The sequence below is a fragment of the Ovis aries genome, chromosome 1 (assembly GCF_016772045.2).
Source record: "Ovis aries strain OAR_USU_Benz2616 breed Rambouillet chromosome 1, ARS-UI_Ramb_v3.0, whole genome shotgun sequence".
NCBI classification, from domain to species: Eukaryota; Metazoa; Chordata; class Mammalia; order Artiodactyla; family Bovidae; genus Ovis; species Ovis aries.
The window spans coordinates 238,917,511-238,943,407 of record NC_056054.1 but is presented as its reverse complement, the minus strand read 5'-3'; the positions used below and the strand labels follow the sequence as shown (position 1 = coordinate 238,943,407).

The window sequence follows — 25,897 nt, the reverse complement described above, 5'->3', positions numbered from 1 at the left end:
CCACTTAGGAAAATAAAAAATTGAATTCTTCATTATTCTCCCACCCCTACCCCACAGAAATAAAAATAAGACCTGAGAAACAGAATTATCAGTTTACTACGGTAGTTAAAACAGTGCTATGGAATTTGACACACCTGTTTGATCCTAACTTTTCCAAACCTGTCTGGTCATTTGTGTAATTCATTTATCCTAAGGTAGGGTGTAAGGTCCAAATGCTGAGCTCAGTGTCCAGAACATAATCGTTTTTATAACTATTTAATAAGATCATACCTAAAATATAATTTTTTAAAGGGAAAAAGTTAATCACTGTTAAGTGTATCAGATATTATATTCCCTCAGCCTTTAATCCACAATTCAAGGACTTGATTCCTTCAAATTTGTTAGGAATTTTTCTGAGGCAAAATAATTTTCTTTTGAAACTCTATAAACTCTCAGTTGTTACAAATAGGTATACTTAGCACTATCTAGGACTGTTACTAGTTCTAATAGGCACTTGAAATCTTTTATAATTTCTCTATGGTATAATTACACAGCTTTTTTTAAAAGCCCACTGAATAAAATCCCATTTCCACTAAAAAATATCTTCCTAATTAAAAAACCTTCTGATTATAAAAGTATAGTTACCTAGCAACTTACCAGAGAAAAACTGTTTTGCCTTCAGAAATCCATATGTAAAATACATTATATACGACACATATTTATCCCATTATATAAAATTCATTGGTGAGCACTGTCTTATGTAATTCTTCAGTGACTATTTTATCTTCTGAACATAGTCATTTATTCGACTCATAACCCTGAAAGTCAAATCTTGTAGTTTTCCAAGTTTAGTTATTCTAAGTAACACTGTGGGAGTGACATTCTGCTATACAAATTTATATAGCTCCACTTCTTTAGGTTAAATTCCTAGAAGAGTACAAAGCAAAGTACATGTATATATTTTCATAAGTGCTTTTCTAAAGAAATTATGGGAAGGGGGCCAAAGACTAGTTTCATTCATTATTTTAGTGATAAAGTTGCCATCTAGTGTCTTCTCTGGTGGCTCAGGAGGTAAATAATCCGCCTGCAATGCAGGAGACCTGGGATTTGATCCCTGGGTTGGAAAGATCCCCTGAAGGAGGGCATGGGAACCCACACCCCAGTATTCTTGCCTGGAGAATCCCCCATGGACAGAGTCTGAAAGAGTTGGACACAACTGCGGGATTAAGCAACACAACACAACTACTGCCTTCTCCTCCTCACCCACACCTCTACCACAGACACATCCCCTTGCCTGCTCAGAGGTTCGTTCAGGAGGGTTTCCCAAGTCTCCCTACCGACACCTCTACCAGACACATCCCCTTGCCTACTCAAAGGTTCGTTCAGTGAGGGTTTCACAAGTCTAGTCACTGCTTTCTAATTAGTTACCCCAAAGTGTAAATTTACATTACTATAAAATCATAAACCATCACAACCCAACCACCAAATTTCCATCTGACCTCTTGTTCCTAACAGGGATCTTAATACATCAAGAAGTTTTTTTTTTTAACCTTTCTAAGGTGTGCCTAACTATCACAGCAGCCCCAAATCCCACATCTTCCATACCTTTACATCCCTGTATGGCCAATCAAATTCATAACAACAACTGTCAAAAAAATTTTAGTTATGCACAGTGTATCTTAAGAGATTAACTTCTATTCCTTAACCCACTCTTTCTCAAAGGGTAGCATATAGTCCACTTAAAGTGGATCAGACTGACCTAATGATTATTTCTAAAATGACTTCTGGAAACTTCATCTCCAGGGTAGCATTCCAGAGCCCATAATCTGAGTTATAACCAGTCCCCCAGTTTTGCTTAGACCCACCAAGTTTTGAGCTTGGACCTTCCACTTGACTGTTCATGATAATCACTTACCTCAATAGTATTTAAAACATATTTACTAAAATTCAATACATCTCCTAGACCTTATGACCTCTGGGATTAAACTTGGCTATTACATAGTCATAGTTAACATGTCAGTCCATAGCCAGAAACTGCCAGACATCCCAATCCCAGTTATCTTTTATGCTGCCTAAGGAATGTCTTCTCTTATGTGCGAGTCCCAGCTGACTGACTGCAGCCTGCCAACACAGCCTCCAATCAAGAGAAGTCATATGTATGACAGTTCAAATACAGAAGAATCCACAAATGCAGAAACCGTTCATGATACTGGGACCCTTATGGCTCACTAGATTTTTCATTATCAAAACATCAGCAACAAAAAAAAAGTATTTAATTTCTAGTGGATAAATCAATTTTTGCTTCATTAAGCCTGAAGATGCACCCAAAATGATAAGCCATTTTTAACAGGGCAAACAAAGCTTATTAAAAATAAATTCCTAGGCACTCATTTTCTTTATAATACTAGAGGAAATGGATAGGCCACCAGCTGAAGTTTTTGAAAAATTTTATGCTTGCAGCAGAGTATATTCCCATTGTGTCAAAGATCAACTGTAACAGTAAGCTAACAATTTATATAAATAACAGGAGTCTAGAGTATTTGGTTGGAATAAATTTATTTCATCTGTCTGTAAACAAGGTGTTTAATAGTTATGGCATTTTTTTAAATGCATATTAAATCAGATGAGTTAGACTGTATCCCAGATGTAACAAAGTGCAGGGAAAGAAATGGACAAATCAGCAACAAGATTTGTTTTTAAATCTGTACATTATCCACAAGGCCCAAACAATAGAAGCAAATACTAGAATGTCCCTAAAGTAGTGCCATTCGAACGAAACCTTTAATAGGTCAGTTAAAATCCATCTCACAATAGCAACAGTTCATTTTAACAATAGTATGGCACAGAATACATATGAAAAAAATTCATCACAAGACAGCCAAGTCCACAATAATGCAACTTTATATAAAAACTCAAGCTGCAAATAAAAGTTGGTCCTATGAAGAACAAACTGGACACACTCCAGATGGTTATGTTGGGATACCTAATATGTCCATAATGGCAGCCTTTTACAATTTTACTAAAGAGTAGAGCTGGTGTGCAAAGAAAAAGACAGAAACAAAAATCTGAGCTATTGCAATGATGGAATGTCCCTTGGGATTTAATCAGTACGGTTACTATAAGGTCACGGGAGGAAGTGCATTTTGCTCTTGTTTTGCAGTTGCACTTGTATGTCCTGTGGACACTGTGATAAAAGGTTTGTCTCTACTCAAGTGCAACAACAATACTAAAAGCAAACTACTGCAGCTCTCAATAGCTCATCAACAAAAGTGATATTAATTGGTTAAATAAACCAGGCACTGCATAAAAGATGGAAGCAAACCAAATACCTATGTGCAAAGGGAGGGGGTGGGAAAAGAGGAGTGAAGGAAAGATGCATGCACTTTTTCCGCCCAACCATGCGCTATGAAAGGAAGACTAGATGAGCTAAGTAAATGCTCAAAGTGCTGAGAGACACTGATCAAATTAGAGATTGTACAACCGGCACCTTGCTTAATATTAACTTATTTTAGTAATCAATATCCCATTAATTGCTAAGACAAAGTGATGCCCAAGTTGGCATGCCCCCTCCCCCCAAATTTCAAGGTATCATGCAAATCATTATTGTGCTGCAATTATGTTGCCAGATAAGGTTGGTTACATACAGTGGTTAACATACAAATGATCCACTGGGCAAACAGGAATTGTGACATTAGAAAATAGGCAAAGAAAAATTAGCTACCATCTATAATCAGGTAGCTCTGTGACCATAATTGGGGTGATGATGAAGACAGTTGCTAGGAAGATGGGGAGAGGCTGCTTACACATCAGACCTCCTCAGGTATAAAGCGAGTTCATATGCTTTCTTGTTAAGTGTGCCTCCGTGGACACCTTCCTTTCCCATGACTATAACCAATGCTGGAGTACACAAGGAAACAAAACAAAAGTGAACAGAATTATTTAAGGGGGGGGGGCAGAAAGAAAGACACCTTTCCCCACCAACAGAGGGATACAAAGGAGACACAGGTTCATACCCCATCACCCTGCATTGCTAATAAAATTTCCAGAATTAAGACTCAAGCTTACAGCTAGGAAAGTTTAAGAGCAATTTTCCCCTAATACTTAACAGTCTGCCTAGCAGCTAGAACCCAGAGTCTCTCAAGTATTTTGCCATTGAGTATGCCTTCTTATTCAATCCGCCTCCATGGACCCCTTCTTTTCCCATTACAAAGACCAAGACTGAAAGAGAAAGAAGAAAAGTGTTTCAAAAGAAGTGTTAATCAAGAGAGTCACATAAGTTTTAGCAGACAGAACCCCGATTAATAAGTTAACATTAAGTCAGTTTTTCATGAACAACGAAGCACTGAAGTCAGCCAGGTCTCCAAAAAGGAGAACTTTCAAACTAGTAATATGCTGAAAACATTTTGACTATTAACTGCATCTTGGAAGTCCAATCAGTACAGCTGCAGTGCTCTATAACAGTATCTTTACACTAGCTAGGGGGAAAAGAGTGTGACTGTTTATCTTTTTTTTTTTTTAAATACTGGAGTATAGTTGATTTACAAATGCTGTGTTAGCTTCATAGAAAAGTGATTGGTTATACACATGTATGTGTGTATTGTTTTTCAGATTTTTTTCCCATTTAGGTTATTAATATTGAGTAGAGTTCCCTGTGTAGATCTGTTTACTTTATATATAGTAGTGTGTATTTGTTACTCTCAAACTCATAATTTATCCCTCTTCCCCAACTTTTCCCCTTTGGTAACCGTTAGTTTGTTTTCTAAGTGTGTGAATGTTTGTGTTTTATAAATAAATGCCTTTGTATAATTTTTTTTAAGATTCCACATATAGGCGATTTATATTTCTGTCTGACTTTTATTACTTAGTATAATCTCTAGGTCCATTCATATTGCTGCAAATGGCATTCCTTTTATGGACATCTATCTTATACAGAGAACAAAAAACTTCTGATTAGCATGACAAATACACATTAGACTGGTCCCCCCAAAATAAATTTTTAAAAACTCACTTATAAAATTCTTCCCAAATTTAACTGCTTAAGTACAAACTGTTAAGTCTTACCAGTGAGGCTAAATGTGTATTACTTCCAGAGAAAAACCAAGACTGAATTTTAAATAGCATTTTCAGTGCCATTCAGAAGAGCCCAAATGAAAAGTTCTGAAGGTCTGTGCTTACTGATATCCTCACTGTTAGCTTTGTTTTTAATTGAGTATAAAACCCTAAAATAAATTTATTATTTCCAACAACAGGTTTTTCCATGATATAGTTCAAAGGTCTATCCTCAAAATATGTGTATGTGTATATCAGATTTTATATTTATTGCCACTAGATGTCAGTAGTGCAGTGTGGCACAAAAACATTCTGGTTTTATGTCACATGGTTGATGCTTCTTTTTAGTATATTTATCTGAGCTCAGCTATTTTTTTGAGATTTATCTCCTATTTCACAGCCATCTAATTTTCCTACAGAGAAATACTTATACGTAGCAATGCACAGCAGAACAGGAGGAACCTTTAGGACAGTCCTGGGAGTTGGCAGGCCCACTGCAGCTCACAGTAGCTTCAAGTTTCTTCACATGGTAGATTTGGTCTTAACATTACATGGGCCAAATCTGCTCTATTAGGCTACACCAGCCTTCTTTATTTACAAAACATTTTCACAGGTTAACACATTTAAATGTATTTTTAAACCAATTAGATGTCATAATAAATCTCATTATTTAGTACAGTAAGAATTTCTGCAATGTTGATGATAGGAAACACAAGAAGTTCTGGATCAGTATATAAATGAAATATAATTTCCTATTTTTCAAATAAATCAGGCACATATAGTCTTTCAAAATATTTCATAAGTGCAAAACTTACTCCAAAGCCCTCATTCTAATTATTTCTCTCTTCTCCAGCAATGTTTCTGATAGAAATGGAAGCCAATAGAAATTTTTCATTTTTTATGCTGAATAGTGAATGACTAAAATGTGAGCAAGAAAGAAAAGGAAGACATTCAAAAGTCAAAAATCCAGAGGGACTAAAATAACCAATTTGAATGATTTAACAATCTGAATAATTAGCAGTTGAGGAACAAAGTGATTTTATTTTTTAACTTTTTACTTTATATTATAGTTGATTAACTTAATTTCAAGTGTAAAGTGGTTCAGTTATACATACAGAAGAGACAAATTTAGACTTTCAGTTTACTAAAGCTGGAACTGAAGAACTGATATTAATATTCTATTTTCAGCATAAAGTCAGGATCTCAGAGGTGAGGCTGTATATGCAGCTGCTGTAGAGCAAATGAATCTAAAGCAGTGCCTCCTTCAGTGCTCGGCAGTTCACAAAAACCACCTTAATAGCCATTATGGACTAACACTTTATTCAAAATGTTAAAGAAACTGCTGAATAAGTTGTAATGTGACTTGCAACTATTAACCAAAAGGGTACTGTACTCACCTCTACCAGCTCTGCCGACGGCAACGTTGTATGTTGGCTCCCCACCTTGACTCTTTGTCCGGATGTCCATTGTGCAGTCACCATCCACGTATAGGCTATCTCTGATCACTGAGCACTTCTTTGCACCAAGAGTCAAACCATTGGTAAAGAAACCTTCCCGGTCTTTTCCTACAATCATATCTATTTCTACTGGCTGCCCCCGCCCCCAACCACAAAAAAAAAAAAAAAAAAAAGAGAGAGAGAGAGAGAAAACAAAACAAAAAGTTTTAGTTAATTTCTTGTCCTGGTATAACAGGAAAAGTGTCAAGTTTGTACTACCACTACAAGACATCCACATTTCATTAATGTAAAACCAAGTTTCAGTCATTTCTAAAAAATAACTTAATCTTAAACGGGATGACATTTTATATCAGTTAGATTTCACAGTTAAGAGAGTGGTCTGTTAACTAAGCCCAGTCTATGCAAAGAATCTCCAGTTAGTAGATGACACTAGATAAACTACAAACTTAAGAGTTATTTATAAACTTGTTTCAAGTCAGGTGGTACCCGAAGTGCTTATGTAATGGTAAAGATTCACCCAGAAACTTTCAACAAAATCTTACCTATCACAATCACGTAACAGTCTTGTCATATCAAACTTAAAGTTGTTTGAAAGTCTCCTGGAACAAAGCCCATGCTTGGCAGATCTGGTTACATCTACTCTGCTTCAAATAGCTTGACATACCCCCCTAGTATGAACTTCAAGCCCTGAATCTCAGCGCATCCCCAAATTCATATTTCCCTCCTCTTTTATTTTCGCTGCTACTCCCTCTCCAACTTTCCTTCCCCTCCCTCCTAAGTAATCAGTTTTCTTTCTGGGCAAATGCAAAGAGGATTCTGTCTGTAGCGCTGCAATAAGCAACCATAAAAGAACAGAGAAAATGGAGGGAGAGTGGGAAAGAAACTGAGGTAGCGACCAGAACCGGAAAGGAGAAAACGTGCATTCTAACATTCCATGAATAAGAAGGAAGGCGTCGCCCCCATCAGAACTGCAGAGTCATAGCAGGCCCCAGCCATTTCCAAGCACACTCCCGCAATCTTCCCAGCCAAACAGCGGGAACTCACACACAAAGACAAGAGGACTGCAGGAAAAAAGTTGATCGCCAGACGGCAATTCTCTGTAAGATTTGTAGTCCACTGCGGCAACAGAGAGCCGGAAAGTACCTGGATCAGGAGTTCTACACAGTTAGACCTTAAACATGTTAAGCAGTACAAGAATAATTAGTAGCACCCATAGTAAAGGGGCCTGAATTTTGGCATTTGATAGGAAGGGGGCGTGAAGCGTAGGAAATTAAGAGAATGGTCCTGTATTTGATATAATGTCACCATTTTAGACCCTTGTGCAGAAAGAGGCAAAACAATAAAGCAGCACTGGAGGGCTTATTGACAGTTATTCCCCAAACATGTGGCAACCGAGTCAAACCACCAAGTCACAAGAAAATCAGGCACCGGGAAGCATTAATCTGCATTAGTTCCCTTACGAAGATCACTAAAGAGGGAGGGACTTGGAGAACTGAACATCCCCTCGGTCTTCGCAGATTATTGAAAGCCCCAAGCACCCCCTTTTTTTAGAACTCTGTTGCGTAACTGGGGATAACGGTATATCGATGAATCTCCATAGGAAAGAAATCAATGGCAGATCGCCATCTTGGAGAATTAAAAAAAAAAAAAAAATCCTATGGAGCCAGAGATTCACGAATCCACCTACGTTGTCTGCGTTCATTTCTCGCAAGCCCAAGAGGCCTGGACACCGGCAAATCTACGCCAAGTGGCCGCGAGGATCCTGGGGGCCGGGCAGCCGCCGCCTCCCACAGCTCGCGGCGCGGGCGGCGCGCCGTCACCGGAGGAGCTAGGGGCGGCTAGACCACCCGAGGACCCGCGCCCCAGCCCGGCTCCTCCGGTCCCCGCTTCCACCCGGGAATGTACAAAGCAAACCTCAGGGCTTCCAGGGGACCCCAGGGCGGGGGCGAGAAAAGGGAAAAGGCCCCCCACCCACGAACCGGTGCGTACCCCCTCCCCCAGCCTCATCCGGACAAGCTGTGGGAACGCCGGCGAGCCCGGCCGCCGCCCCCGCCACTCAGCGCAGCCCCTGCGAGGGGGCGTCCCCGGGCCTCGGCCTCTCCGCCCGCCCGGTAGCCGCATCCTCGGCGCCCGCCGCTCCTCACACCTGCCGGCGCGGCCCTGCCCGAGTCCGGCCCCGCGCTGCGGCGCCCCCACGGCCGGCCCCGCATGGGTCCGGGGCCGGGTACCCAGGTCCCCGCCGGTCCTCACCGTAATGCTCTGGAAGACGCCCCCGGCCGTGGCTGCCCAGACGTATTTGGCGTCGCAGTAGCCGACAATGGCGGCCTCCTGGCAGCAGCCATCGCACATCAGGTTATCCACGTAGCTCTGCCAACCGGCCATCTTCGAGCCCTTCGCACTGCAGCGGGGACGGCAAGGAGCAGCAGGCGCAGCGGCGGCGACGGCGGCGGTCGCGGGCGGCGGCGGCGCGGGGGGAGGCGGGGCGGGGGCGGAGAGGAGGCGGCTCTGCGCAAGCACCGACCGCCCCCCTCCCCGAGGAGCTGCGGAGGGAGGACGCGGGGACGGCGGTGAGGGACAAGCCGCGGAGCGCGCCCGGCCCGGCCGCCCTCCCGCCCGCGACCGCGGGGCTGATTAACTAGCGGCGGCAGGCTGCGGAGCGGCAGTGCCGGCGACGGCGCTGGAGACTACTCCTCACTGTGGCTCCCTTAGCTCTCCGCCGTTCCGGCGGGGCGTGCGCGCGCGCGTGCGTGCGATCCTTCCGCGGCGCCCTGACTCTGAGGGTCCCGAGAAGGGAGGGGGAGACTGAGCGGGGGCGCGGCCGCGGAGGGATACTGCCCGGGGCAATCACGGCGCCACGTGCGGCCGGCGAGGTCTGAGTGAGGCGGGTGGTTGAGGGTGGCTGAGCCTCGGACCCCGGGCCTACGGAGAGGGCGTCTCTCGAGTTGCACTCAGTACCCCTGGGACGGCGGCGTCTGGGGAGCCTCGGAGTCCCCGCGTCCGGGCTGTGAAACGCCTCGGTCCTGCGGCCGGCGGCTCGGGATGCGGAATCTTGCGCCTCGGTGTCGGATTGCAGAGTTGCCCTGGTGACGGGATGCGGAGCGTTAACTCCTCTTTGTGGTCCCGGCGGGCGGGTAGCAGAGTCGGCCACTGTCATCTTAGGCATCCTCAGTGGGACCCTCTTCTCTGGACCTCTCGGCCACAAAGGCTACCAGGCGGGCGCACTCCAGCAATCTGAAATCAGAGTGGCATTCTTGGCTTTCAGGAACATTTCTGAGCTTTGCTGGTCTTTCATTGTTGCTTCATTTGGGTACCAAAGGCCTCTCATTGTGTGGGTTCCTTGATAGGAAGATCCTCTCTTCCCCTGTCTTAAAGCGGCTAAATTGCTCGTAAATTCCGAAGGAAACAAATAGCTAGCAATGTAAAACTATTGGTTGGTAACGGAATATTACTGGTGGGTCGAAGAAATCTGAATATATAAAGAATTTAAAAATCTAAGAACGGGTTCGTTGTATGAACATGTTAGTATTTCTACTCTCAAAAGCTAAACTAATTTCGGGACCCAGATCGGAGAATGGCTTGTATTTAGGTGGTAAAACATGGGTAGAGTCCCTGTGAATATTGCGTGGTCTTTAGTAACCGCTGGGCGTTATGACTATGCAAAGGATTAGGAGACTTCCCACAATTTCGATTTTAAATGAACTAAACGATCTGTCAGTGAAGGGAAGAGAGCGTCTCAAAGCGTTTTTGAAAAAGTTGATTTTCAATTTTAAAGTTATCATGTAAGGTCACAATTAGTGACAAGGAGGATTCCACAGATGTTGCTCAGGAAAGAAGATAAAAACGTTGCTACGTAATCTAATTGCTTCTGACGTTTTGTATTTTTTCTGATGTTTGCTTTGAAATGTACAATTCTTAGCGGCAAGGAGGGGAAATCACAGTAAGGAACTCCCAAGTCAGGCTCCTATCAGACTGAGATAATGTATTCTCTCAGGTTCTGATGATACATAGAACCTATGTGCTGTAAAATGTGCGCCAAACTTGTTTCATTTTTGCAAATGTGCCGCCCACCTGATTTAGTTACACTGACTCATTCTTGTTTACTACTTTTTGTGTGTGTGTGGTGGTTGTTGATGGTTTTAACCCTTCAGTTTTACCAGTTTATCAGCCTCAAAGTTAATGATACACTGTGCTGGTAGCACAGTGCCAATGTAAGAATTCATTAAGCTGTACACTTATTTGTGCTCTTTATACAGGTTGTAATTCAGTAAACTTAAACAGTAAACAAAGGTAACGAAAAAAGAAAAATAAAATGATAGTTTGAAGTTGAAATTGACTTATTTGTTAATCTACAATGAAGTTTTATTTGAAGTTTTTAAGATTTAATTTTTACACTATTTTCGTATAGCAAAGCAATGCAAATAATTCTTGTTCTTTTATTGTCTAAACAGCAAGAGTTAAGTCAACTGAATATTCTGCATATTCAAATCTCAAAAGATTCCAAAACACATTGGGTAAAACAAAAGACTTTAAAATTCTTATTATTTTTTAATATTTTTCAAAATACAAACCTAAAATTACTGTTTTATTTTTCAAACGGTGTCATTTCTATCCCAGTATTGCACACAGAATTCCTCCTCCAGGGGATCTTCCTGACCCCTGGAGAATAAAAATAAAAAATAAAGTAGAAAACTATGAAAAATAAACTTGTATAATACAGGTTTTACAGTTTAGATTTTGAGATGATGCATTCGAAGAGTCTATTTACTGTCTCTTTTTGATATTATAATAAAAGACTCCTAATGCCCTTTTTCTTTAGAACAAGCCTCAGAGCATGGGTGCCTTATTTTCTGTTTGTATACAGTGATCTGTTCCTATCTCATTTAACTGTTGCTTACCACAAGGTGTTTCAAAAGGCATAAGTAGATGTTGAACACTGTTTTAAGAATTGCAATATAAGTCCAAGAGAGTCTCAATATGAGAAAAAGTATCAATTTGTATCTTTCTCTGCTTTTATTTTGGGTAATTGATTAATAGTGATGTCTGGGCAGAACCAAAGGAAAATAAAACCGCTGTTGTTGAAACAGATATCCAGAAGTAGCTAATAACAATCAGTTGTAGCATATTTAAATGTGGAATGCATTATTATGCATTGTTTCCAAAATATTGTATTCTTATTTAGAATAAGAAGTAATAATAACTGTGGTAAGTCATATTTAATGTACAGTCAAGGAGTGCCTGAGCCATTTATGTCCACATGTAAAAAAATCATTTGACTTTTTACCGAAACACAAAGAAACAAGTTGAAATTAAGATGTATCCAACCTGATAACTGTGGTGTTGGCAAAGACTCTTGGACAGCAAGGAGATCCAACCAGTACATCCTAAAGGAAATCAGTCCTGAATATGCATTGGAAGGACTGATCCTGAAGCTGAAACTCCAGTACTTTGGCCAGCTGATGTGAAGAACTGACTCATTTGAAATGACCATGATGCTGGGAAACATTCAAGGCGCTGGGAAACATTCAAGGCGCTGGTAAAGATTAAAGGCAGGAGGAGAAAGGGACGACAGAGGATGAGATGGTTGGATGGCATCACCAACTCAATGGACATGAGTTTGAGTCAACTCTGGGAGTTGGTGATGGACAGGGAGGCCTGGAGTGCTGCAGTCCATAGGGTTGCAAAGAGTTGGACACGACTGAGTGACTGAACCTGATAAACATTGGGGTAAGGGCTATAGAACTAACCCCAATACAGTAAAACTCTAATAATAAAAACTAGACCCACCTCAAGTCCTCAATTAGGATTTTGACTTCCACACTTGGTTTTCTTCAAAGGTGTTTTAATTATAAAATTGTCACAGCAATCAAGAAAGTTCAGAAAATGGAACAAAATCACCATTAATGCCACAAGCAATACAAATGTTATCTTTTAAATCTATTCACTTGTTTTATGATTTTTACAGTTAAAAACAAGGAGTACCTACAATTCTGGATTTGTCAATTTTACCCTGAAACTATGAATTTTTTTTTTTACTAGCTCTAGGTTTTTTAATACAAGTTAACATTATATTGCCATTCTGATAAACTGAATTTTCAAGTAATATCCCTCTTTAGGGCTTCCCAGGTAGTGCTAATGGTAAAGTATCTACCTGCGAGTTCAGGAGACATAAGAGATGTGGGTTTGATTCCTGGGTCCGAAGATCCCCTGGAGGAAGAAGTGGCAACCCACTCCAGTATTCTTGTCTGGAAAATTCCATGGACAGAGAAGCCTGGGTGGGCTATACAGTTCAAGGGGTTTCAAAAGAGTCAGACACAACTGAGCACAATGGCCTTCTTTATTACCAGTATTGTTTTTTGTCGTAAAATCTTTTTTAATTGAAGCATAATTGATTTACAATGTTGTGTTAGTTTCTGGTATACAGCAAAATGATTCAGTTATATATTGTTATTTAGTCCCTGAGTCATGTCCTGGGTAAAGTCTATTTTGTCAGATATTAAACTATGTTACGCTGTCCTTTTTGTTTTTGAATTTAATTTTGGCTGTCCTGGGACTTCGCTGCTGTGCGTGGGCTTTCTGTAGTTGGGGAGGGGGTGTTACTCTCTAGTTGTGGTGTGCAGGCTTCTCGTTGGCGGTGACTTCTCTTGTTGCACAGTACAGGCAAACTCAGGTGCACAGGCTCTAAGGTGCAAGCTCAGTAGTTGTAGCACACAGGCTTAATTGCTTTGTGGCATGAGTGATAGTTCCAGATCAGGGATCCAGCCCATGTCCAGTGCATTGGCAGTCAGATTCCTAACCACTGGGCCACCAGGGAAGTCCCCTGCTCTCCATTTATTGATGTTTATCTACTATATCCTTCTTATCTCCCTCCTCTCTCCTGCCTCCCTTTTGCCTCCCTCTCCTCCTTTCTCTTCCTCCTGGTCCTCCCTCCTCCTTCCTCTCCCTCTCTTACTCTCAATTCCTCTGTCCTTAAATTTTAATGTCTCCTTTTATATTCACTTAGCTACATTTTATCTTTTTGTCTAATGTGCATACTATTTAATTTTTTTTATTCGTGTGGAACTCATATGTTCATTTTCTATTCTTTTAGTGTTACACTGAAATTTTACCATGCTTATTTAATAGAATAAAACTTTAAATTAGATAATATACTCCAACCAAATAATCCAAGGACCTTAAAACACTTTAAGTCTGGTCACCCCTCTTCATAATGCTATTATTTGAACAGATGCTTCAGTTCAATTCACTCAGTTATGTCTGACTCTTTGTGACCCCATGGGCTGCAGCATGCCAGGCTTCCCTGTCCATCATCAACTCCTGGAGCCTACTCAAATCCATGTCCATCGAGTCAGTGATGCCATCCAGCCATCTCATTCTGTCATCCCCTTCTCCTCCTGCCTTCAATCTTTCCCAGCATCAGGGTCTTTTCTAATGAGTCAGTTTTTCCCATCAGGTGGCCAAAGTATTGGAGCTTCAGCTTCAGCATCAGTCCTTCAAATGAATATTCAGGACTGATCTCCTCTAGGATTGCCTGGTTGGATCTCTTTGCTGTCCAAGGGACTCTCAAGAGTCTTCTCCAACACCACAGTTCAAAATCTACAGTTCTTCGGTGTTCAGCTTTCTTTATGGTCCATCTCTCACATCCATATATGACTTCTGGAAAAATCATAGTTTAACTAGATGGACCTTTGTTGGCAAAGTAATATCTCTGCTTTTTAATATGCTATCCTGGTTGGTCAAAGCTTTTCTTCCAAGGAGCAAGCATCTTTTAATTTCATGGTTGCAGTCGCCATCTGCAGTGATTTTGGAGCCCAAGAAAATAAACTCTCTCACTGTTTCCTTTGTTTCCCCATCTATTTGCCATGAAGTGATGGGACTGAATGCCATGATATTCATTTTTTGAATGCTGAGTTTTAAGCCAGCTTTTTCACTCTCCTCTTTCACTTTCATCAAGAGGCTCTTCAGTTCCTCTTTGATTTCTGCCATAAGGGTGGTGTCATCTGCATATCCAAGGTTATTGATATTTCTTCCAGCAATCTTGATTCCAGCTTGTGCTTCCACCAGACCAGCGTTTCTCATGATGTACTCTGCATATAAGTTAAATAGGGTGACAGTATACAGCCTTGATGTATTCATTTCCCAATTTGGAACCAGTCTGCTGTTCCATGTCTGTTTCTGTTGCTTCTTTATCTCCATACAGATTTCTCAGGAGGCAGGTAAGGTGGTCTGGTATTCCCATCTCATGAAGAATTTTCCACAGTTTGTTGTGATCCCACAGTCAAAGGCTTTGGCATAGTCAATAAAGCAGAAGTAGATATTTTTCTGGAATTTTCTTGCTTTTTCAATGATCCAGTGGATGTTGGCAATTTGATTTCTGGTTCCTCTGCCTTTTCTAAATCCAGCTTAAACATCTGGAAGTTCATGGTTCATGTACTGTTGAAGCCTCACTTGGAGAATTTTGAGCATTTGCTAGCGTGTGAGATGAGTGCAGTTGTGCAGTAGTGTGAACATTTTTTGGCATTGCCTTTCTTTGGGATTAGGAGAAAGCAGTGGCACCCCACTCCAGGACTCTTGCCTGGAAAATCCCATGGACAGAGGAGCCTGGTAGGCTGCAGTCCATGGGGTCACTAAGAGTCGGACACGACTGAGCGACTTCACTTTTACTTCTTTGGGACTGGAATGAAAACTGACCTTTTCCAGTCCTGTGGCCACTGCTGAGTTTTCCAAATTTGCTTGCATAATAAGTGCAGTACTTTAACAGCATCATCTTTTAGAATTTAGAAACAGCTCAGCTGAAATTCCTTCGTCTCCACTAGTTTTGTTCATAGTGATGCTTCCTAAGGCCCCCTTGACCTAGAAATCAAATAAGAGAAGGGTTGAAAGGTACTCAAACATCATGTGATATGACATATATGGAATCCCCAAAATGATAGGAAAGGACTTATTTATGAAACAGAAATACACACAGACATAGAAAACAAATTTATGGTTACCAAAAGGGGGAAAGGGGTAAACTGGGAATTTGGGGTTAACAGATACACACCACTGTATATAAAACAGACAAAATCCTACTGTATGGCACAGGAAACTATATTCAATATTTCATAATAATCTATAAATTGAAAAGAATCTTGAAAAGTATATATGTGCATATATATATATCAGCATCACTGCTGTTTATCTAAAACTATCACAACATTATAAGTCAACTATACTTCATTTTTTAATGTAAAAAGAAACACCTTGTGCTGTAATGATTCTCAACTTCATAAATAACATCCCAAAATCCATAGGTGAATGCCTTAAAAACTTGAAGTATAGGGAGAAGAATTGGCCTTAGACAAAAGACTGGAAACCTTCATTATAATAGCAGTGTATGATTATCATTTTTTCACTTTTTTACTGCAGTATAAGATACATACAGAAAAGAGAACCAATCATAAATGCATACCATGATGATTTTCAGCAAGTGAACTCAACTGGTTAACCCACACCTAGATCAAGAAACAATATCAGAAGCCCTAGAATTCTCTTCTTGTTCATGTTAAGTACTACTCTTCTCAGGATTTTAACTACTTTTATGACTTTTCAGAACTCAGGATAATTTTGCCTTTTCTGAACTTTAGATAAAAGTATACTTACACAGTAGGTCCTTTTCGGTGACTCTGGCTTCTTTCCCTCAAATGCTTGTGAGAGTCATCCATTTGTAGTTTGCTCATTCTCACTGCTGTATGCCATTATGTGACTATATCATCATTTATTTATTCCTTACACTGTCCGTGTGCATTTGGTTAGTTCCTAGGTTTTTGCTATTATGAATATTAACTTTTCTGTGCATGTGTTTTGGTGAGCACATGCCTAGGAACAGGACTGCTCATAGATTTAAGGTCACTAGAAACTATAACCTTCTGAAGAGGTTTTATCCTGGTACTAGCAACGTATGAAAGTTTCAGTTACTCCACATCTTCACCAACATTTGGTATTATATCTTTTTAATTTTAAACATTTTACTGTGTATGCAATGGCAATTTATTATGGCTTTAATCTGCATATTCCTAATGGCAAATGGTGAGCATCTCTTTCAAATGTTAGTCATTTGGACACTTTTTTGTGAAGTGCTTGCAGTAGTACTGACAATGTAGTCATTCAAGTAGATGTATCTTAAGTTATCCTTTTCGAAAAATCAAATAAGTTGAGAAAGAAAGAAAATTTAGTTGTGATTTGTCTGATGGTGAGCTTTCAAAGGCATGGGAATGATAAACACATTTGTAGAAAGGTGTCTAACAGCAAAATTTAAAATACAAAGTATGACAATTACGTTAATCTAATGGGCTAGATATTACCAGTTTCTCGTGTTCTTTCTTGCTAACAGAATCATAAATTTACTTGGGGTGGGAGTGGGAGGTAACAATTTAATTTAAAATAATTCCAAAAGTTTGGTGAGCATCCAGTCCTCCACTGGCCAAAAATTGTCTAATGGAAAACTGCTTTCTCCCTGATAAGTCAAAAAAAAAAAAAAAAAAAAAAAAAGGCCAGTATAAGCTTTCTGCCTTTAGCCTGCCTTCCCACTGGTCCAGATGGTGATGATGCAGTGCTGAGGTAAGGCAGCCATTTGTGACTATGCTGAGGATGGTGGAGCAGCTGGGGAGAAGGGACCTGCTTTCTTAAGTGCTTCACCAGCCTTTCACCGCTGACCCCAGGTTCTTGTTACATTGGACAAATGAATTCCTTACTTGGTTAAGCTACTGTATGATCAGCCTCTGTTAAGTGCAATTAAACCCTTTGCTCACCAGAACATCCGTCTTCCTAGCCCACCTCAGGTCCTTAAGGTTTATCCAGTGTCATTTTTCCATTATGAGCTAAGCGTTTGAGGAGCTGCTTTAGTTACTGCATCCCTGTAGTAATAGTGACTGGACTGGCCGTATCATGGGAAATTGCACTGGACTGGCCATATCATGGGAAATTGCACTGAATTGGCCATATCATGGGGAATTGCTCTGCCAGTTTTGTTGCAATCCTACATTAAATTGTGCCCTGGAGGCTTCAAGGATTCATGTCCTTTCCTAAATGTCACACAAGCTCCTAACACAAATTCTGTCACACAGAACTCCCTAAGAGTTTTGATTCATTTTCTCTGATTTTTTTTGTTGTTGTTCAGTTGCTCAGTTGTTTCTGACTCTTTGCAACCCCATAGACTGCTGCACGCCGGGCTTCCCTGTCCTTCACCATCTCCCAGAGCTTGCTCAAACTTATGTCCATTGAGTTGGTGATGCCATCCAACCATCTCATCCTCTATCGTCCCCTTCTCCTCCTGCCTTCTATATCTCCCAGCATCAGGGTCTTTTCCAATGAGTTGGTTCTTTGCATTAGGTGGCCAAAGTATTCGAGCTCTCTGATCTACCACGTGCAAAAAGAAGATTCTTGAATCATAGCTGAAGCATCTCATTCCAAGGAAATTGTGCTTGAGTTTGAGGGGTGGGTTGTAGAATTCCAGGGGAAGAGGGCCAGGCCTATAGGAGCACTGGCCATCTTGTTATCTGATATGTGAGAGAGATGCAGGCACTCCGGCACAATCCTCCCCAAAGAGATAACACATCTAATTTTTCTTGATCTCAGTCCCAGAAGGCAAGCAATGAAATTTAATTTAATTAAATAGATAGCCTTCCCCAAATAGTATTAAAAGGAGGCTTTAAATTTTTGTGGTTGGTCTTCTCTAGTAAAGCTCTGATTTCACTTCTAGGGAAAATGTTTCTGGGTCTACAAACATACTGATGAACAGAGAACTAAAAATGTAAATTAAACAATTATGCATTACATTTAAGAGTAGCTCTTAAAGTGAATATTAAAATATGTAGGAAGAGATAAATTAGGAGTTTTAGATTAACAGATACACACTACTGAAAATAAGCAACAAGGACCTGCTGTGTAGCATAGGGAACTATGTTCAATATCTTGCAACAGCCTATAATGGAAAAGAATCTGAAAAAGAATATATATATATATATACACACACACACACACACATACATACATACACACACATATGTGTATAACTGAATCACTTTACTGTACACCTGAAACTAATACTTTATAAACCAACTATACATCAAAAAATTAAAAATATATGCGTGTTTTTAAAATATCATTTGGTATTTAAAGAACATTGGCATCCCTGGTGGCTCAATCGGTAAAGAATCCACCTGCTAATGAAGGAAATATGGGTTTAATCCCTGGGTCGGGAAGATCCCCCAGAGAAGGAAATGGCAACCCACTCCAGTACTCTTGCCTGGGAAATCCCATGGAGAGAGAAGCCTGGCAGGCTGTAGTCCATGGGACTGCAAGTTGGACACACCTTCCTAACTAAACTACCACCACCACATTATCACCACCACCACCTGCAGTACCCTCACCTTTATGGAGAAACAAATAGTAGGCAGCTAATTTTGGACATAACAAGACTCTCAAAGACCATGGTAATGCCCTACATTGCCTTGCCATTTCAGGCTTGTCCAGACTCATGTTAAGTGACACCTGTGATAAATATTGGCAAAGATTTGAATGTGCACTTTACAAAAATGGTTCGCAAGGTCAATAACCACAGGAAAAGGTGCTCAACTTCTTTAATCACCAGGAAAAGGCAAACTAAAACTACAGTCTACCATCTCATACCCATTAGGATGGCTACAATTTAAAAAACAAATGTTGGCAAGATTGTCAGGAAATTGTAACCTTTGGGCACTGGTTAGTGGAAATGTAAAATAGTGTAGTCACTATGGAAAATAGTATGGCAGTTCCTCAAAAAATTAAAAATAGATTTATCACATGATCCAGGAATTTTACTTATGGGTATGTACTCAAAAGAATGGAAAGGAACGTAAACAGATATTTGTGCACCCATGTTCATAGTAGCAGTATTCACGATTACAAAAAGGTGGAAGCAACACCTGTTCATCAATGATTGAATGGATAAACAATATGTGATATATACATACAATGTACGTAAGGAATTTCCTTCCTAAGGAAGGAAATCCTACAGTATCAATGAACTTTGAGGATATTATCCTACGTAAAATAAGTCAGTTATAAAAGGACAAATAATACATCCTTCTACTTACATGAGGTACCTAGAGCTGTCAAATTCAGAGACAGAAAGCAGGACAGTAGTTAACTGGAGTTGGGGGGAGGGAAATGAAAAGCTATTATTCAATCAGTACAGAGTTTCAGTTCTGCAAGAGGAAGAGTTCTGTGGAAGAATGGTGGTGATGGTAGTAGCACAGCACTCTAAATGTACCCAATACCTCTGAGCTGTACAGTTAAAAATGGTTAATGGAACTCCCTGGTGGTCCAGTGGTTAAGACTCCATACTTCCTATATATATGGAATCTAGAAAAATGGTACTGATGAGCCTATTTCAGGGCAGGAAGAAAGATGCAGACAGAGGATGAACGTGTGGACACAGCAGGGGTCAAAGAGCGTGGGATGAACTGAGAGAGCAGCACTGAGATTTATACACTACCCTGTGTACAGTACACAGCTAGTGGGAAGCTGCTGTATAACACAGGGAGCCCCCCTCAGTGCTCTGTAATGGCCAGAGGGATGGGATGGGGGTGGGGTTGGAGAAAGATTCAAGAGGGAGGGGATATATGTATCAGTTCAGTTCAGTCGCTCACTCGTGTCTGACTCTTTGCAACCCCATGAATCGCAGCACGCCAGGCCTCCCTGTCCATCACCAACTCCCGGAGTTCACTCAGACTCACGTCCATCGAGTCAGTGATGCCATCCAGCCATCTCATCCTCAGTTGTCCCTTCTCCTCCTGCCCCCAATCCCTCCCAGCATCAGGGTCTTTTCCAATCAGTCAACTCTTTGTATGAGGTGACCAAAGTATTGGAGTTTCAGCTTCCACATCAGTCCTTCCAATGAACACCCAGGACTGATCTCCTTCAGGATGGACTGGTTGGATCTCTTTGCAGTCCAAGGGACTCTCAAGAGTCCTCTCCAACACCACAGTTCAGAAGCATCAATTCTTCGGTGCTCAGCCTTCTTCACAGTCCAACTCTCACATCCATACATGACTACTGGAAAAACCATAGCCTTAAACAATAGCAAAATAAAAAGCAGGCTTGGTGATGAATTCCAAGGTGATAAATTTCCCAAATATCCTGTTAAGGTTTGCTTAGCAGAGAGATTCAACTTTCAGGGAATGAAATCCCAGTGGTTTCATGAATAGTCATAAAAACATCAATAAGGACACACTTGATGTTTATAAACCTAATCGACCACATCAGCCTGTTACAGTATAGAGCAATGCATTGTGTAATCTTGGCCAAAAGAGTTCTAAAACATATTTTTGGAGACAAACACCAACTTCTGGTGACAAACTTAAATCTAGAAAAAGAAGTGGACTTAAAAAATCTAAGTAACCTAACAAATAAGTTTTAGAATAAGAAACGCATGCTCAGTACTGTAACAATTCGGTTGGATTTGAATCACCTAGGGAGAAAAAACAATATTTTTGTGCCCCAACCAAGGAATCATGAAGCATTCAGAAACTGAGTTTTGGGGTCTGTTGAGAATTGTAACTAGAAGGTACCAAACTTGTATTACTAGAACATTAGGAAGATGTCAAAACAAATTCATTCATAATCCAAGGGAGATACGAAACAAACTTAATGAAGAAATAAATTCAACATATGGTGTTTGATATTTAGAATAGTCTGAAGTTAAATATTGTAGTAAGTTTTGCTGTCTTATGTGTTTTGCCTGCTATTGAAGGTGTTGAAGTTTTCAAAAGAATTGATCATATTGGATTTGCAATTTCAGTTTAAAGTAAGGTAATTTAATAAAATTTTAGATCATGGGTTAAATGTTCAATCTGTGGAGAGTTCAAATCATTGTGGGTGTTTCTCTGTGTGCCAAAAACCTCTGAGATACTAAAGAGTAAGCCATATGGCCAGCACAACTACCCTCTAGGGAGACAAGAGCTGTGACTCACAAGGTGCCGGGCACACTGAAAGATTTCTGCCTTCATCTTCTCTGGCGGCCATAACAAGAACCACAGTCTAGGGGGTTTAAACAACAGAAGTTTGCTTTCTCACAATTCTGGAGGTGAAAAGTCTGAGATCAAGGTATCAGCAGGATTGATTTCTTCTGAGGAACCTCTCTCCTTGACGGAAGATGGTCCTCTTCTCCCTCAGTCTCCATTTTCTCTCTCTGCCTACCTGCTTCCTAATCTTCTGGTAAATCCACCATATTGGGTGAGGGTTCACCCGTATGCACTCATTCCACCTTAGTTACCTCACAAAGGCCATCTGTCCAAATACAGTTGCTTTCTGAGGGACTTCAACATAAGAATTTCGGAAAGACACAATTCAGCCCGTAACACTGTCTAAAACTCTGTAGTCTGGGACTCACTCACTGCTGGCAGAAAGACCCAGTCTTGGAAAGTTGCTGAGGTGGCAACCTTGGGGGAGGGAGAAAAGGAACTGAATGATCAGAGGAGCTAGAATCAGGCAGGATGGGGTGTTTGGAGCAAGAGAGAGAAATTTGAGTCCTAACAGTTGTGACACGGAGACCCGTCACGGCACATAGGTCACTAGGGTGCTTTGAAACATCTTGGTACCCAGGTTATGCCTCAGAACCATTAAATCAGAATGTCTGGGGGTGAGACTTGAGTACCAATTACTTGTAAATCTTTGCAGGTGATTCCCATTGTGTAGTTCAGGATGAGAGCCTAAAGAGTTGATCAAATGTTCTTGACAGCTCCAGCATTCACACAATGTTAGTTAGAGGGTATAACTTTCAAACTGCATGGCCCCTGCCCGACTGGAAGTCAACAGGTAGATCCTCCAACTTCACTCTGGGAGGGGAATGCTACGAAAGACCACTGGTAGTAATGGCCCCTCCTGACGAACACTAAGGCTAATACTTGGGTCTCCCAGACACTTTGTCCCTGATATTGAACCCCCAGTGTGTTTCCATAACTGTATCCAGCCTTCCCACCCCTCTTCACCCTCTATTTCCAAGAAAAAAAAGGAAGGAAGTGAGAAAGCTATTTTTGGATATTTGTAGATATACATATTCTAAGATATGCTGGGAATGTTTGAGCCATGTGAATGGGTTGAATACCGCTACTCAATCTTCCAGGAATCCCTCATCATGGAAATACTGTGCTAGAACAACACAATATCACCGTGGACCCTTCTGACCTGTGCAAATATTAGCCTTCAGCTGAAATGAACAAAACCAGATGTTTCATATCTAGAATGTTTTCTCACACAGATTTTCATTAGAAATATTTTAGCTCTCCAGATACATCCAAATAAAATATTTGGTTTTGAAACATCCTATTAAAAGTCAGTGAGTTATGACTGTATTACAACAGAAGTGTGAATGAGGGCCCTGTTTTCAGGGCCCTTTCTCGTCTTCAGTCTGAGCAAGGGTGAACTGTGAAAAGTGGTAAAATTCTGAACTCTAGTGATTTAGAGATGATTTTTTCAAAAACATGCAAAACTGAGGTAATGAAATTGAGAAATGCCTGTGATATTTACTATAAAACCTGCTTGGTGACTCTTTTCACATAATAGATTTGCATTATAAAACCAGAAATGGCTTTCGATTATAAAAATTTGTCCCCAGGACATAATAAAATCATGCATGTAGCCAAATTGTAAAGTCACATCATCAGAGAAAATGTATCATTCTAGAGACATAATATCACCCAGATCTTAGTATTAATAATATGGTATATTTAAAATAAACTCCATAGAAAAACTAGAAAGTGAAAATACTCTACCACCATGCTTCAGAATCAGCTGGAGATCTTATAAATTCTGATTCTGGTAAAGTTCAAGATTCCTCATTTCTAGTAAGTTCTCAGGGGATGTTGCTGCTTCCAGTCAGTAGATCAAAGTCTCTGAAAGCTTAATTTCTGCCTCCATTAATTATGCCCACTCCAAAGATAATTTCTAAAGCCTTAACTCTTCACTAACATTTTCATCAACTTGAACAGTCTTAACGGTTACAATTTTATATCTGTTAGCATTATCTATCCCCTCTTCCTAAGGTTTATTTTTTAACTTCTTGGGGAGGTCTCTTTGTAAACACATTTTCTAATATCACTCTTTTTAAACTTGATTATATAGTCTATAAACTATGCATAAAGCCATCAACTCATTATTAATTAGTAAACCAAGACTTCTCCCAGTGACTGATAAGATGTGTACTAGTGAGACAATTGCTAATGTTTAACAATGATCACCCATAGCACCTCTAGGAATAGTAATGACAACTATTATTGATTGATACTTACTATTTGTCTAACACAGTGGTCTAAGTGATTTATTTAATCTATCTTAATTGTTACAAGGACCTAATGAGGCAGTATCTATTTTATTTAGCAAACAGTTATGCAATGCTTTCTATGTGCCAGATACTAAGTGCTCTACAAATATTCACTCAATCAAGCCTCAGAAACTGTATAAGGTTGGTGGTATTATTATACCCATTTTGCAGATGAGAAAGCTAAAGGCCTAGAGAAGTTAAGTAACTTAGTGAGAATTCACTAAGTTAACTTAATGAGAAGGAAGTGGTTTGGTTAGAACCTAAGAAGCCTGGCTCCTAAGTCAACCTCCTAAGCAGAGGAGGAAGCAGATAAGAAAATAAAAATTGAGCTAACTTGGCTCATGGCCAATAAGAGGAGACAGCAGGGGTCAAAAGAAGGATTTGTTGGACTCTGTACCCATTTATGGATGTGAGTCTGAGTGAACTCCAGGAGTTGGTGATGGACAGGGAGGCCTGGCATGCTGCGATTCATGGGGTAGCAAAGAGTCGGACATGACTGAGAGACTGAACTGAACTGAACTGAACTGAACTGTACCCCCTTATCTCTGAACGTTCCACATTGCCTCTCCTAATTAGCAAAAAATGCCACTATGGAACATTTGACTCTCATTGAGGGAATATGATCTCAGATCATTTGTTTTGCACGCTTAACTGCTCATTTTTGTCTTCATTAAAGATAGTTATAATTTCAAACCATGATTTTCTATGCTTAAGAAATGGTTTTAAATATTAGATCATGTCTAATATTTAAATGTGGTGTATTAATACATATAGTTATGAAAGGAACAGGAAGTTATAGGAATGAATAATCAATTGGCAGCAGTTGAAACAAGAGTATTTCATAAAATCCCCAGATTCCATCTGTTCAGTGAGTTGTGACTCTTAGAAGAAACTGTAACCATTTAGTTAAACTCCCAAATACTTCAACCACTTTTAGTTAAAACCAGGACTATTTCTAATTTCATGATGTACACATTAGAATCATCTATTCAGAGATAAACTGGATGTTAACCTAAATCTTGTAGAGAGCATTTAGTTGGTTCTTGCTTTTTAAAAATCCAGCCTAATAGTTTCATGTCTTTTAACTGGTGTGTATAATCCACCTATAATTAACGTGTTTATTGATAGAGTTGGATTTAGGTCTACATTTCGCTATTTCTTTTCTAGTGTCCCATCCTCTGTTCCTCCTTTTCCACTTTTATATGAGTTAGTCAAATGCATTTGGATATTCCTAAATTTAGATTCCTCCGTTTTTAAGATAGAACTCTTGGTCATTTTTTATTGGTTGCACTAGGGATTACTTCATCTTAATTTATCACAGTCTATTTAGAGTTGACACTGTACCCTTCATTTAAAAATTTAAAAAATAAAATAATTTGTAACAGTATAATTCCATTCTTGCCACCCATTCTTTGTGCTATTATTGTCATATATGTTATATTTATATAGATTTAAAATATGTTATAAATTTTTGCCTTAAAATTTTAAATAAAGCAAGATAAGAAAAAGTAGTCTTTTATATTTACCCAAATATTTACTATTTCCAGTGTTCTCCATTCCTTCCTATAGATTCAAATTTCTGTGTGGTGAGGCTTCACTTCTGCCAGAAAAACCTTCTTTAACATTTCTTGTAGTACAAGTCTGTTAGTAACAGATTCTCTCAACTTCTGTTTATCTAAAAATGTCTGGACTGGCAGTTTTTATTTACTTTCATCACTTTAAAGATATTATTTCATTGTCTTCTGGTCTCTCTCTCTTTATCAGAAATAAGCTGTCATCTGTGTTGGTTTTCTCCGGTATGTAATGTCTTTTATCTCTAGCTGATTTTAAGACTTTAGTTTCCATTTGATTATGACGTTACTAGATGTGCTTTTCCTTGTGATTATCTGCTTAGAGTTTGCTGAGACTCCTGGATATTTTAACTGATATTTTTCATGATTATTTCTTTAAATATATTTTCTGCCTCAATTTCTCTCTCTTTTCCTGAGACTCCAGTCACATATATATTAGAATGTGATATTTCCCATAGGTCATTGAGGCTTCTTTTTCAATTTTTTCCTCTCTATTCTTCAGA

General features: G+C 39.9%; 1 protein-coding gene across 3 annotated transcripts; it reads right to left on the bottom strand.

The window, feature by feature from the left end:
* Positions 1 to 2,518: 2,518 nt before the first annotated feature.
* On the bottom strand, positions 2,519 to 8,899 carry PFN2 (profilin 2). Of its 3 annotated transcripts, none has more exons than XM_027959356.2 (3): positions 8,736 to 8,899; positions 6,426 to 6,618; positions 2,519 to 4,197 (listed from the first exon to the last, which is right to left on the bottom strand). In XM_027959356.2, exons 1-3 carry the CDS (start codon positions 8,865 to 8,867, stop codon positions 4,100 to 4,102), a joined length of 423 nt encoding a protein of 140 aa, XP_027815157.1. In that variant the 5' UTR covers positions 8,868 to 8,899; the 3' UTR covers positions 2,519 to 4,099. The 3 variants fall into 3 exon arrangements, with proteins under 3 accessions (XP_027815157.1, XP_014948092.2, XP_060250876.1); XM_015092606.3 differs by having other exon boundaries at positions 2,519 to 3,876; XM_060394893.1 differs by having other exon boundaries at positions 2,519 to 6,618.
* Positions 8,900 to 25,897: the final 16,998 nt, after the last annotated feature.